This window comes from Tursiops truncatus, chromosome 20 (genome assembly GCF_011762595.2).
Source record: "Tursiops truncatus isolate mTurTru1 chromosome 20, mTurTru1.mat.Y, whole genome shotgun sequence".
Taxonomy (NCBI): Eukaryota; Metazoa; Chordata; class Mammalia; order Artiodactyla; family Delphinidae; genus Tursiops; species Tursiops truncatus.
The window spans coordinates 498,672-511,481 of record NC_047053.1 but is presented as its reverse complement, the minus strand read 5'-3'; the positions used below and the strand labels follow the sequence as shown (position 1 = coordinate 511,481).

Here is a 12,810-nt window from a genome sequence, read left to right as displayed (position 1 = left end):
TACCAGGGTGGTCATACATCTCTCAAGGTTACTAATGAACCAGGCGGACAGACACTGGAGGGCGCCCCCCAGTACAGGTAAGCTTCCCCCTCCCCAGCACTGAGGCACCTTGTTTCCTTCTCTCTCTTCCTAGTGCTGGAGGGCACATTTGGGAGAGCAGGTGGTGCTAAGAAGCAAGAGAGCAGGAGAGCAAAGCAACCTGCTCCCAGCCAACCCCTCGAGGGGGAGCCCAGGGCCACCCAGTCTGTCCCCATAGCTCGCCCCAACCCTGAGCTGGGCTTGGGCAGGGGGAGGGCGGCAGCAGGACACTCCACAGACACTTGTGGAACTTGGGTCTGAACCTCTTTCTTAGAAAACAACTTCTTTGGAAATGTAATGAAAACTATGGATTTTCTTTTTCCAGAACATGAATCGTTTGGAGAGGTTCACATCCCGCCAGCAGCCCACGCAGCTGGGTGCGAACCCTCTTGCTGGGCAGACGCCCCATTTATAGACTCAGGAGTGGAAGCTCCTACTGGCAGGGGCACTGGGGCACTCTGGGCCGGGCCTGGGCCTGAAGACTCCAAGATGGAACCTTGCAAGATCTTGCCCCCCACTCTCCAGGGGAACGAGGGAAGGGCCCTCCTACCCTCAGACCACAGTCAAGTCCCACACCTCCACCAGCCCTGGCCCAGGCCCATCTCCAAACCCTGTCTCTCCCCAGGCACCCGTGTGTGTGTGTGTGTGTGTGTGTGTGTGTGTGTGTGTGTGTGTCTGTGTGTGTGTGTGTGTGTGTGTGTGTGTGTGTGTGTGTGTGTGTTGGGGCGGGGGGGGGTGCAGGGAGGAAACATGTAACAAAGTGTGTGAGGGTGTACGAGAATGTGACGGAATGCACGTGTGTGAGGGTGCACAGGTGGGTGTGTGTCTAAGAGAATGTGAGTGTGCACGGCAGGGGCTGCAAGGGTGGGAGAGTGTGCACCCACGTTTGCGAGCACATGGCCCTCCAGTCGGCCCCCCACCGCCCTTACCTCCGCTCGTTGCCAAACAGACGGGCCACCTCTTCCCTGCCAGGGCTTCGGGCCCGAGTCCTACGCTCCAGCCGCCTTCTCTCCACCTGGAAAGCTTCTCGGTGGCTGATCCTGATGGCCTTAGGGACGTCGGCCAGGGTGGCATACTGCCTGCTGGCTTTAAAGGCAGAGGCGCGCCCCGGTCTCTCTGCACCCCGCCCCCCAGCGCTGCCGGAGTCCACGTGGGTAGGGGGCCGGCTGGCTGTGTCCGGGGAGCCGAAGGAGCCACTGCAGACGGTTCGGCCAGAGGGCTGAGGACCTGGGGGAGGAAGGGGACGGCCAAGCTCCCGGGAGGGCGGGCCGGAGCCACTGTACCTGTTGGTGGGAGTGCCGGGGCTGGGCGGGGAGAGCGGCGGCGGCAGCGGCTGCTCCTCGGCCTTCACGTCCTGCTTGGTCTTCTCCAGGGAGAAGTAGCCGCTCTCCACCCGGACCTTGCGGCCACAGTCCACACGCTCGCTGCTCGAGGTGCTCTCCTCTGGAAGAGGGGCAGGAGACATGCTGGGCCGGCTGCCACCTCTGGTTGAGGACTTTCCAAGAAGGCACGCAGATCCAAACAGGCCACCTCTCTACCTCCCACCTCCAAAGGCTGGCGTGGCCCCCCCAGGGCAGAGCCCCAGGAGAGGAACCTACCCTTATCGGCCTCTCCCTACCGGGCTGCCGCTGACAGACTGTCAGGGGCTCCCTGAGCTTCTAGACTGGGGGCTCCGCTGGGAGAGCAGGATTCTCCCAGGAGAGACGTCCCAGCAACAACTACTTCCTACCGAACATCAAGGAGGAATCCAGGGGCCAACTAGCCACGCAACCTTTTAGTACATTTTTGGAGGGACGGGCAGAGAAGCACCTTGGCAGGAGTGAGAGGAGTGAACGGTTCTGGATGTGGATGGGTGTGTGCTGCCTGGGGAGGGCTGAGGGACCTTCTATCCAGAGCCCGTACAAGATGCATTTCACCTGAACGAGCTGGGTCCCAACTGTCCATGCGCCTCTAGTGGCCTGGACAGGTGTAAAGGGAAAAGCCAGCCTGTCTCGTGCAGAGCCCTCTAGGGCCTGGACGAGGGAGGCTGAGGCTGCCGCCCCGCTTCTGCTCAGGCAACTCCAAGTGCTAGGTAGAGAAGCGCAGTCATGCCAACCATTTCCTCCCCAGCATCCTCTTCCCCTGCTTCACCCAGGCGCCTGGGCAGAATGGGACAGAGCAGGACGAGACAGCCCTCACTGCTGCTGCTCTCAGGACACAGTGGGCTTCCAGAGATAACGGGGACTTGAAGACGAAGCAGCCATGAGACACAGGAACCAGAGGCCCCCTTGTACACAGACCTCGTTACAGAGCATCCTGATTACACGACACCTGCCTGGGGCTCACAGAGCAGGTGCTGTCTTCCTCCTTTACAGGTAGGACTAAAAGAGCTACAGGGGAGGGGCAGGGCAATGGCTGGAGGCCAGCGACCCAGGTCCCACACCAGGCCAGGCCCAGCCCAGGGCTGACGGACACAAGGTGAGGGAGCCTGAGGCCCGGGGCTCACGATCGGCTCAGAGGCCCCGAGTCCCAGAACCAGCTCTGTCGGGAGGCCCATTCTAGTGCTTCCAGCTGGGGCACCAGGACAGGTGGGCCCGAGGGCCAGCCCGGCCACCACTTACCATCTCTGCTCTCCAGCCCTGGCTCCCTCAGGGTGCTGGCCACAGGAGGCTGGCTCTGGCTGGGACTCTGAGCTGGACTCGGGCTGCTCCCATCGGGCTGGTCCTTGGCCCTCATTTCTTCCTGCCAGAGTGTGGACTTGGTGGTGGGAACCTTCTCAGCACTGGGGATGCTGCTGCTGCTGCTGCTGCTGGTGACAGCCATCTTGGCCGGCCCTGGCTCCTGCAGGGGAGAGCGGTGTCCGTGCGGGCCTGGGAGCACACGGGCTGAGCCGCCCGGGTACCTGGCTACCAAGGTCAACTACACCATGTCAGAGGCCCAGAATGCCAGAAGGGAAGGCTCAGAACAGAGATGTCCTGGTTGGGCTGGAAGCTTTTTCTCTTCTGCAGCCCCAGCTAGCACCCCAGGTGGGAACCCAGGCCAGAGCTGGTGCTGCCCCAAGGGAGAAGCATTTGTGCGAGAGGTACTTAGCCAGACACAGAGTCCAAGGCCAGAGCACACAGAGAACCGTAACTCCACACTGCAAGCCTAGAGCCCAGACAGGGCAGGGCTGGGACCCCCGCCACCATGCAGCACCTGCTCGGGCCCTGGGCCCGAGTCCCTGCCCACCCAGGGCACTGGGGTGCCTGCTGCTGAGGGGCTGCCAGCAGGATGGCTCTGGGTGCCCCCAGAAATGAGGCACATCTCAGCTGTCTTTCCCCAAAACACAGGGACCACCTGCTGGGCTCTCGGGGCGCCGCACCCTCCAGCCCTCACCAACCACCCCGCAGGGGAGGATGCCTGGGCTGAGAGGAGGCGGCAGCCCACGCTCGCCCGGCCAGTAAGAGGCAGAGTGGGGCTCTGAGCACTTTCCACCACCAGGCACCCCGGGAGCAGGAGAAAGGCCCAAGAGGGGGCTTCACGTTGTACGGGCACCCCTGAGGAGCCACCAAGCAGCCCAGGCACCCTGTGTCCCAAAGTGAGAGACAGGCATTTCACCAGGTCCAAAGTTTCCTTAGTTCTGCAAGGATCTCAGGCTTCCTGGGATGGGATAAAGCCAGGATGACTCTTCCCACAGACCCAGGATACACCTGACCGCCCATTCAGGCAGAGCCATTAGCAGACCTGACTCCCCAGCTGGAGATTCCCGAGAGCTCTGACCCACCACGGAAGAAGTGGACTTGGAAGAACATGGTGTGGTTTCTGACAGTTTCCTGACACTAAAACAGAACCAGCTCCAATGACCCGAGAAAGCCTGGCCCTGGGGCCCCTGCTCCACACCCCAGCGGTGACGCTTTCCTAAGCAGAAGCCGTTCTGGGTGCCACTGCCCTGCCCCCTCGCAACAACCTGAGGTTTGTGCTCAGAGGCTGGGCGTGGCTCTGCCGGGCCCAGGGTGGCACTGAGATTCCTCCTGCAGAGCTGGGCGGGGGTGACCTGAAGACCTTGCTCGGTGCATCTGTCCCCTCTGTGGAGGGGAGGCTGGACCAAGGGAGACAACCAAGGGAGACAGAGGCCGCCAAAAAGGGTTGAGGGGGAGGGGCGGCGCTGTGCCCATGATGGAAGGCCCTTCCTGCCAGTGCTCTCAGCCCCACGCCATGAGTGTAGCACCCTGGCACATGCATACCCCTCTCTGATGCCTGGGGTGAGCCCAGCACTGGGTAGGGAGTGGGCTTGCAAGGATCCTCAAGAGGCAGAGGAAATTCCAGGCCTGACATGCAAGGGGCAGTGACTGGGAGCTTAAGGAACACATTTCCCAGCACCAAGCGCTCCCAGACCTGCCTCCTGGGCCTGGGCCCTCAACCTGCACAGGGCTGGTTGCACCCACAGATCCCTCCCAGGCTCCCACTTCTGGGGACTCACCCCAGAGAACAGGGGCCCTGGGGTTCTCTGGACGGCGGCCAAGGCCCACAGGGAGCTTTTTTTCTCCTTTTGGTAGCCCTGCTTTCTCCTGCCTCTATGCCAAGCCTCACCGAGTCAGCAGGGACAGGAGGGCAGTCTAGCGGCAGGAACAAAGCCACTGTGGCTTGCAGGAGAGGGGCTGGTTTCTAAGTAAAGTCGCTTCTCTCCAGCGCAGCTGGGTGGACAGCAGACTTCGCAGGGGCTGGGCCAGGGCCACACGGCACCACCCCCACCCCCCAGGCGTCACCATCACGGGAGGGAGGGTGCCGGGGCGCACGCCAACACAGATCCCTGGTGCCTGTGTGAGAGGAAAGAGGGGACACCCAGGCTCCCAGGTGCTGTCTCTGTGTGGCTGGGACAGCTGCACGTCCAGGGCTGTCAGTGCCATAATAAAGTCTGTGCTGTTTGGCTGCTCAGAAAGGGTTTTCAAAGCAGAGACGAAAGAGGAAGCAGGGCAGGAAGGCAGGCCCCAGTCAAGGGGCCTCTGAAGCCTCCACATGCTAAGCAGGCCCCTCTGGAGGGAGTTTCACAGAAAGCCTTGCTTTCTACCTCCAGGGCATGGAAGCTGAGCAGGGACCCAGTGAGAAGGAGGGTCCTGACCCGGAGTGGGTACGGCAGCAAGCACCCAAGTGGAAAATAAGATACCTGAGAAGAGGTGGCAGCTGACAGCACATGTATGGCCCTGAGGTGGGCCGGGCCCTGGACCTGACGTGGGGCCTCACTCATGGAGAAAGGTCTGCTGTTTTATGGGTCTTTGAAGAAACGCCAAGAAGCAAGGGCCAAGAGCCTGAGCAGGTAGGGAGACAGAGGATCCAGCCCCTGGCCTGCACACGGGGCTGGGAGACACATGGCCCCTGGCCTCACCCGAGTCCCAGCTCTGGGCTTTGGGGAGAGGGAGGCAAGGGCCGCTGGTTACACCCTGAGTGGATGATCACTCCTCCTCTCCAGGCACCTCGTTACCAGGAAGTCTTTCCTCAAACAGCCTGAGCAAGAAGCAGCTCCCGGGAGCCTGTGCCTCTCAGGCTCCAGCCTCGGAGACTCTGGTCAGGGCCAGCCTGTCTCCCCCACTGCGCTGGGCTCTGCTGGGACCCCCGCCCCCGGCAGAGAGGACGTCTGCTCTCCCCCACAGCCCAATCCTCATCCCCCCTCATGCCTGAAGGGTGCCTGCACGCTCCAAGGCCCCAGCTCCCAAATGCCTCGACACCCTCCTCAAAACAGGACTCCGGGCTCCCCTGCCCGCCTGAGTTCCTAGAGCGTGGGGTGCAGCAAAGGGACACCTCCAGCCCCCAGCTGGTTTGATCCCAAACTCCGGGGCCATGAGAAAAAGGCTAGGTATGGGGTCTTGGGTTCTTGTCTCTATGGGGGCCCCTAAGGCATTAGGCTTTTCCCACAGCTGCATCTTGGGCTGTGGAGGGGAGGCCTGCCCAGAGACCCTCCCCCGCCCCCCGGACCCAAGTCTCCTCTGGACAGGCCCCACAGCCCTCCACGAGACTGACTGACAGGGGGTTGTCCCTGATGAAGGCTCACAGCTTCCAGAAATCAGCAGCCTTGAATGGGATGCTCAGGGGAGCCAGGGCAGAAGGAAGAGACACCCTGCCTGCCGTAGGTCGAGCAGAGGAGGCTGGGACCTCAGTACCCTGGGCTCTAAGAGACCCTCAGGGAAGAGGGTGATCTCCCCACCCTGCAATCACATGGCTCCTGCTACCAACCCAAAATGTGAAGCAGCATTTGCGGGGAGAGGATGTCACAGGGGAAGGGACAACTGGGCAGGGACACAACCAAATTCCCCGGCCTGGTTGAAAGTGCCTTCTGTATGTGTATTTGCCTTATTTGGAGGCAGGAGCTCTGCTCCAACACTGTTTCCAAGGCATCGCTATGGAAACGCGATGGAAATCTAAACACCCTTATTCCGCCTGGGGTTTTCTCTCAAATCAGGAAGCTTTGGGGGATTTGCCTGTGTGTCTGCTGTTCCCCAGCAGGAAGCTCCACCTTCTGTCTCTAGGAACGCGTGCAATTCCATTTTGCCGACTTCCTGCCAGGGACACTACCTTCCAGGGGGATGCTGGCCTGGGACCCTTCGGGGAGGGTGGGCAGAAGGCAGACAAGGACCATCGGCTGAGAGCAGGCCGGGGCCACACTCCATCAGCAGGAGGGCCTGTGCAGCAGCCCAGAGCAGGCGTGGCCAGGGGAGTCTGAGGGGGCGTGCAGGAGAAAGGGGACCGGGCCAGCACACACCTCCCTCTCCTGCCCAGACCTCTGTCACCCAGGGAAGCCCAGAGGAGCCAGCAGGGACTGATGAGCCCCAGAGGGTAGCCAGGTTCTCCACGGGGGGGCTGTCAGGCTCTGGGGCTTGTGAGATGCTCACGGGACCCCCGATCACCATCCTGTTCACTCTCAGGGGTGCTGTGAGGCTCAATCAGGCAAGACAACTGAGTAACAGGAAAGTTTGGGGCAGAGAGGAAAGGAATCACATGTACAGTTGGCCCTTTGAACAAGCAGGGGTTGGAGCGCTGCCCCCTCTGAGCGGTCAAATATCCAGCACGACTTAGAGTCGGCTCTCTGTATCCGCGGTTCCTCCATGTCCGCGGCTCCAACCAACCGCGGACCGTGTAGTCCTGCAGGATTTACTATTGAAAACAACCCACATAAAGTGGGCCCACAGAGCTCAAGCCCATGTGTTCCAGGGTCAACTGCACTGAGCACCCAGGACGGGCCCAGTACTTCCTTCCACACACACGGGTAGCCGAGAACTAGACTTCAACAGGCCCATTTTGCAAATCAGCTCACTGAGTCCCTGAATCCCTCCAGTGCCCTGAGCCCCTACAGGCCAGCCAGGGAGGGAAGGGCTGGACCTGGTGGGACCACCCCAGCCACCTCCCACTCTGGTCTCATGGGATCTGAGGCAGAGGCACAAAATCAAGGCCAGTGCCAGTGTTTTCCATTTATGGTCAACCCAGAGCATAAGTGGGGCCCCTCAAGAGCCCCTCACTTGGCTGGGACACTCTAGGACCCCCCTGCCCAGCCCCCCTGTTCAGCCTGCTGTCTGCAGAATCATCTCTGTGTGGGAAGTGGAGCTGAGCTGAAACCTTTCCTCCCGGCTCCCCAGCAGCTGGCAGGACGGTCGGGGGAGGGACACGCACTGTGCTACTGCTGCGAACCCCCTGCCTGCAGGGTGGATGCCTCTGGGGGCAGCTCCACAGCAGGCCACCCCCTCCCAGTAGGGGTCCTGCCTTGTGGCTCGGAGAGGAGTGTGCAGCTCACAGACCAACAGAAGGAAGGAAAGGACCCCAGGGCTGATGGCCACCTCACCCCTGACGTGACCCCTTTCCCTTGCACCCTATTCTAGGCTGGGTACTGAAGCCCCCCAACCTCCTAGGGCGCACTCTCTTTGCCCCAGCTCCACCAAGGGGATGCCAGCTGGCAGCCCCGCCCTCACCTGTGGTGTAGGGGGCTCCACCTTCCGCTTCTTCTTCTGGTTCTGCTTGTTGGTCCTGGGATAGACCGTGAGCATCTCCAGCCAGCTGGGGAAAGAGGAGGGGGGAGCGCCAGTCAGACCCTGCTCTCAGGGACCAGGACCCCGCCGGTGCCCACCCAGCCTCCAGGCACCAGAGCAAGGCAGAGCACCACTCAGATCAGAGCTGTCACTGCTGGGGCAGGAAACCCAGCAGCGCAGCCGGGACGAGCACAGACTGAGCCGAGGCCACTCCCAGGCGCTGACCCCACGATGACCACAGCGCAGGCGGGGAGGCCCTTCAGGCCTTGAGATGGGGCGGGCTCCACGCTGGTGCGGCGGGAGGCCTGACCGCAGGCCCCTGCCAAGGACTCGGCACTGTTTCTACTACTGACCTTTCTCTGGGGCCTGGACTCCACTCGAGGAAGGAACCCGGGACTCTGCTACTGAACTTCCCCACAGCGGGTCACTTCAGGGGGCTGCGCATCTGACCTCCCAGACTCATTCGCTCACCTCTGGGCCCGACTTGCACAGGGAGGGCGCTGGGCACCTCGGTTTTGGGGAAGGCCCAGCAGAGCTGCCCAGGGACCCTGTCCAGGGACCCATACCAGGGCCCACATGCTGGACCAGCAGCAGGGAAGGCCACGGGGGAGCGTGGGAAGAACAGGGAATGAGGCAGGAGGCTTGGATTCAGATCTGGCTCTGCCACCCCCAAACCATGACCCCAGGTGGCTCCCAGGCCTCTGGGCTTCTGTCTCCTGGTCTCTGACGCCAGGGGCTGGATTAGGCCGTGACATGACCACTGCTTGCCTCACTGGAGCTTCGTAATAGCTGGGAAGGTTGGAGGAAGGGGAAAGAAGGAGGTGTGGTGGCGAAGGGCAGCCCCAGTGCTTTCTCCACAGGGGAAGGTACTGCAGGAGACACTGGGCCACTTCTTCCCAGAACCCCAGGGTCCGTGTTGGGCCTGCTGCCAGCCTAGGCTGACGACCTGGTGGCGCTGGCTGAGCTGCTGTACAAGGCAGGGTCTGCACGGTCAGGGCCCTGGCTGTAGCAATGACCGGCACCCCAAGCCTGGGGCAGGGAGAAGGGCTCTGGTCTTTAGTTCTCAGAGGTGCTTCTTTCATTTGCGGGGGAGGGGGGCGGGGTGGAGGCTGGTCATAGCCGGCTTCTGGGACAGCCTAGGGGGCTGTGCTGGTCGTGCTGCTGACAGCTGTCAGCTGGGAGAGCAGGATTGGGTGTGGGGCATCCCAGCATCCGAGGTGAGGCCCAGCCCAGCAAGAGCAGGGCATTCTCAGTTTGCTGAGAGAATGAACAATCCCTGCACTGTGCAGACCTGACGCACAGGTCCTGCGCCTGTGGTCCTCGAAGCAAGAAAGGAGGCCACGGCTGAATCTGCACAGCAGCAGACGAGCACTCTCCAAGGCCTTCCTTCAGGTAACCTAAGGAGTTCGCGTGCTTGTGGGGTTAAGAGACCTGCTTTCTAGCCTGCCACGGGGGCTGAATTTCCTCTGGGAAGTTCACACCAAGGAACCACGCCTGCTGAGGGCCCCTCTTCAAGCTTTACCGGGGAAGGGAGGGGAGGGGAGGAGAGACTGCTCGGCGAAGTCACCTCATCCCGCAGAGCCCCAGGAGCGGGGGCCGTGGCGGGGAGGGGCAGAGCCTTCAGGGTGCCCGGAGCCTCTGCACGCTGGCCCAGTCGCTCTTGAATGGCAACACTAACCAGCTGGGCAAACCTGTGCACCTCGCAGGACAGGGCCTCACGGGAAAGGAGAGAAGATCTGCCCCGCGGCTACGCTGCTGACTAAGTGGAGCCCCCGGAGACTCAGGGATGGAGCGCAGGGCGAGGGTGGGCCCGGCCTGCCCCACTCAGCGGTGCCGTGGCCAGAGGTTGGGGGATGCCCAGTCCAGGCACAGATAATGGGCCGTGTCCCCTGTACTGGGGTTCCTCACAGCAGCCCAGCAGCATGTGTCTGGTGCTACCCAGATGGGTTACAGACGTTAAAATACACCCAGGAAAGAGATGAGTGCGGGGAATGAACACACGCGGCTGGTGGTGAATGTGGGCGCCAGGGACACGGTAGAGGGGCCCCTCAACTCTGAGGGCAGAGCTCAAAGGCAGCGGTATGGAGAGGAGGGGCAGCTGGGACCCAGCCCCGCCAGAGGCACTGAAGAGCCCCCTTGCCAACTCCTGCCAAATCTCACCTCCTCTGAAGAGCCAGGTGGAGCGGCACCTCCTGCTGTGAGGGGACAGGGAAAGAGACTCTCGCCATCAGCTCTGGGACAGACACGGCTGCCTCTGGCCATCCAGGGGTCTCCATTCAGAGAAGACCCCGGAAAGAAGGCAGAAGGGACTGTTCTCTACTCCTCTCCCTTGAAGTCAGCACCTCTTTAGGGACCCATGTGGGGGCCCCAGAGCCCACAGATGAGGTTACCCAGCAAGGAGCCTTGCCAGGCGCTCAGACCCAGGAGGCCAAGGGCAGGGCAGAGGAGGGAGAGAAGATGCAGACACAGTCTGTCCCCAGGGTTGCAGGAGCCCTCGCACTGGGCAGGAAGCAGCGAGGCCCAGCCCAGGATGAGGGGAGGGGAAGAGTGCCAGGTAACTGGCTCCGGCTCTGGGTTTGCCACCAAGCCACGACACTAGGCTCCAGCCTCAGGACCCCCAGGACACACAGCTGGTATCTCACCCGCTAACGACCTTGTCTACCCACGCTGCACAGGAATGGCAGGCCCTGTACATGCATATAGGAGTGACTGTGGGAAAGGGGCTCAGGGACTGAGCCGAGGACCCTGCCAAGTGCCTGACGGAGGGTCCCATCAGAGAGGCCAGAGACCACATGGCACGCCACTACATCACTGACCTGGGCCCCAGCTCACATGCTCCCTGTTGTCCTGGGGACCTCAGACACCCCTTTCCCATCCAACGTCACCCAGACCTTTCCCTAGGACCCAGCTCCCAAGTGGCAGGGAACAGATCTCCTCAAGGAATCCAGTTGGGCAATGGAACCTCGGCCAGGCGTGCCTGCCAGACAAGGCCATGGCAGCAAGTGTGAACCAGGACGTGCAAATGGCTCCGTGCTGTCACTCACGCCTGGAGTGACTAGGCTCCCTTCATGTCCTGGACCTCAGTCTCCCAACCGCAGAACGAGGGCTTGTAAAACCCTTTACACTCTTAAACCACAAGGTTCTAAGACGAGGATTAAGGAGTAGCAGTGAAAGTGGTCCTTCTTTTAGGCCCTAGAGTCAGAAACGCAAACCTGCCTCTGCCCAGGAGAAGAGGACTTGGGGTGAGCTGGTACCCCGGAGGGGGCCTCTGAGCCCCTTGGCAGCACGAGTCTGGCCTCTGCTCCACGCCCACCTCAGCAAGAACAGGGTCTCCTGGCCACACTCTCACTTTCTCACTCAGCAGCCGTGGGCAGGCTGCATCTGAAGCCCTGAACCCCAGGCCAGGGCTCTCAGCAGCCTTCAATCTGTTGAAAGCAAAGTGTCTGACATTCTAATTCTCTGTCTTCTGTGCTGTAATAATCAGCCCAGTCCCCCAACCCCTCTGGTTCACTTTTTCATTTTCACCTTAAAGGATGACGGGATTCTGCATGACCCAGCACCCAAGCTCCCGGCAGGGCCGGGGCACCTGCTCGCTGTCATGTACCATGTCACGTACCGTGTCACGAACCGTGTCACGTACCGTGTGTGGCTGGGTGCACAGGACTGGTGGCAGGTGCCCCAGGAGCAGGGCTCCCAGAAGGCAGATGTGGCAGGGCTCAGAGCACAGAGCTCAGTCCGCTGGCCTATTGGCTGCCTGAAAATCTGGGCCCCTCTACTTCCTAGGGCTTCCCCAAGCCTCTTGCCAAGGCATGCTGGGGGAGCAGGTGACCCAGAACTCTGTCCCTTTCCCTCGGCTGAGGAAGGCAGTGCGTGCGGTCACCCTGCGGTGACTCCCATAGGCAGGCACGGGGCACACGAGGGAGACACAGGCCTCCTCCACTCAGACAAGCCCCGCCCTTTATGAGCGCCAGCTGATGGAGCCACACGCGTCGCAGTGGAGGGCTTCCCAGAGACGTCACAGCTTTGGGGACAGAGGGTCACTGCAGACAGAGGGGAGAGCGGGAACGAAGGCGAGGAGCTGGGGCGAGGCAGCAGGGGGCGTGCGGTGACAAGCAGCTCAGCAAGGAGGGACAGGGCGGTGGGGGCAAAGGCTGCGGGGCTGAGAAGGGCCCCAGGGGCTTTCAGGCAGGAGGGAGGCGAGGTCGGATGAGCTCTGGAAACTGAGCCCCTCGTGGCTGAGCGATAGATGGTTGGAGCGCAGTGAGAATGGAGCGCAGACCCCAGAGAGAGGCTGGAAAGATGCGCCAGCGCCAGCAGAGGGAGGCCGCTGGGGGAGCAGGACATGCAGGGGCAGCCTGGCGAGTGTGTGGACATGGGGATGAAGCAAAGGTGGGTGGAGGGTGAGGCCAGTGTGGGTGAAGAGAGGGACTCAGAAGAGGAAACACACGGGGCAGAAAGTGAGGGCAACGCCAGCTGTCGTGCCTAAGAGTCCTGGTCCAAGGAGCTGCTGGCAGGCGAGGGCCCCTCTTCCCAAGACGTGCAGAGCGAACTCACCCGCTGATGATCTCCTTGGTCTCTGCCCGGATGAAGTGCTCCTTCTCGGGGGTCAGAATGCACAGGGAGAACTTCTGGCCCGTGCGGCCCTCCCCATCCACCACGTCTGTGCACTGGTTCATGTTGATGGTGCCCTGAGGGAGGGTTGTGGGCTGCGAGAGGAAGAAGATGGGGCAGGGAGTCAGTCACTCTGGGGGCAGAGGAAGGC

General features: G+C 61.7%; 1 protein-coding gene across 14 annotated transcripts in view; it reads right to left on the bottom strand.

Annotated features, from left to right (window-relative positions):
* The window catches only part of MPRIP (myosin phosphatase Rho interacting protein), a 130,980-nt gene that overhangs the window by 36,482 nt on the left and 81,688 nt on the right, over positions 1 to 12,810 (bottom strand). For 11 of the 14 annotated variants that reach the window (XR_012328813.1, XM_073798408.1, XM_073798407.1 and 8 more), the window contains 4 exons: positions 12,603 to 12,754; positions 7,992 to 8,076; positions 2,679 to 2,898; positions 1,008 to 1,521 (listed from right to left, as the gene is read on the bottom strand). Coding sequence is in view for 13 of the 14 variants with exons in the window: in XM_073798408.1 (XP_073654509.1) it covers positions 1,008 to 1,521; positions 2,679 to 2,898; positions 7,992 to 8,076; positions 12,603 to 12,754 (971 nt within the window). In the remaining variant the exon portion in view is untranslated. The remainder of the gene's footprint in view (positions 1 to 1,007; positions 1,522 to 2,678; positions 2,899 to 7,991; positions 8,077 to 12,602; positions 12,755 to 12,810) is intronic. The other 3 variants (XM_073798412.1, XM_033848030.2, XM_033848029.2) reach the window with 1 other exon arrangement.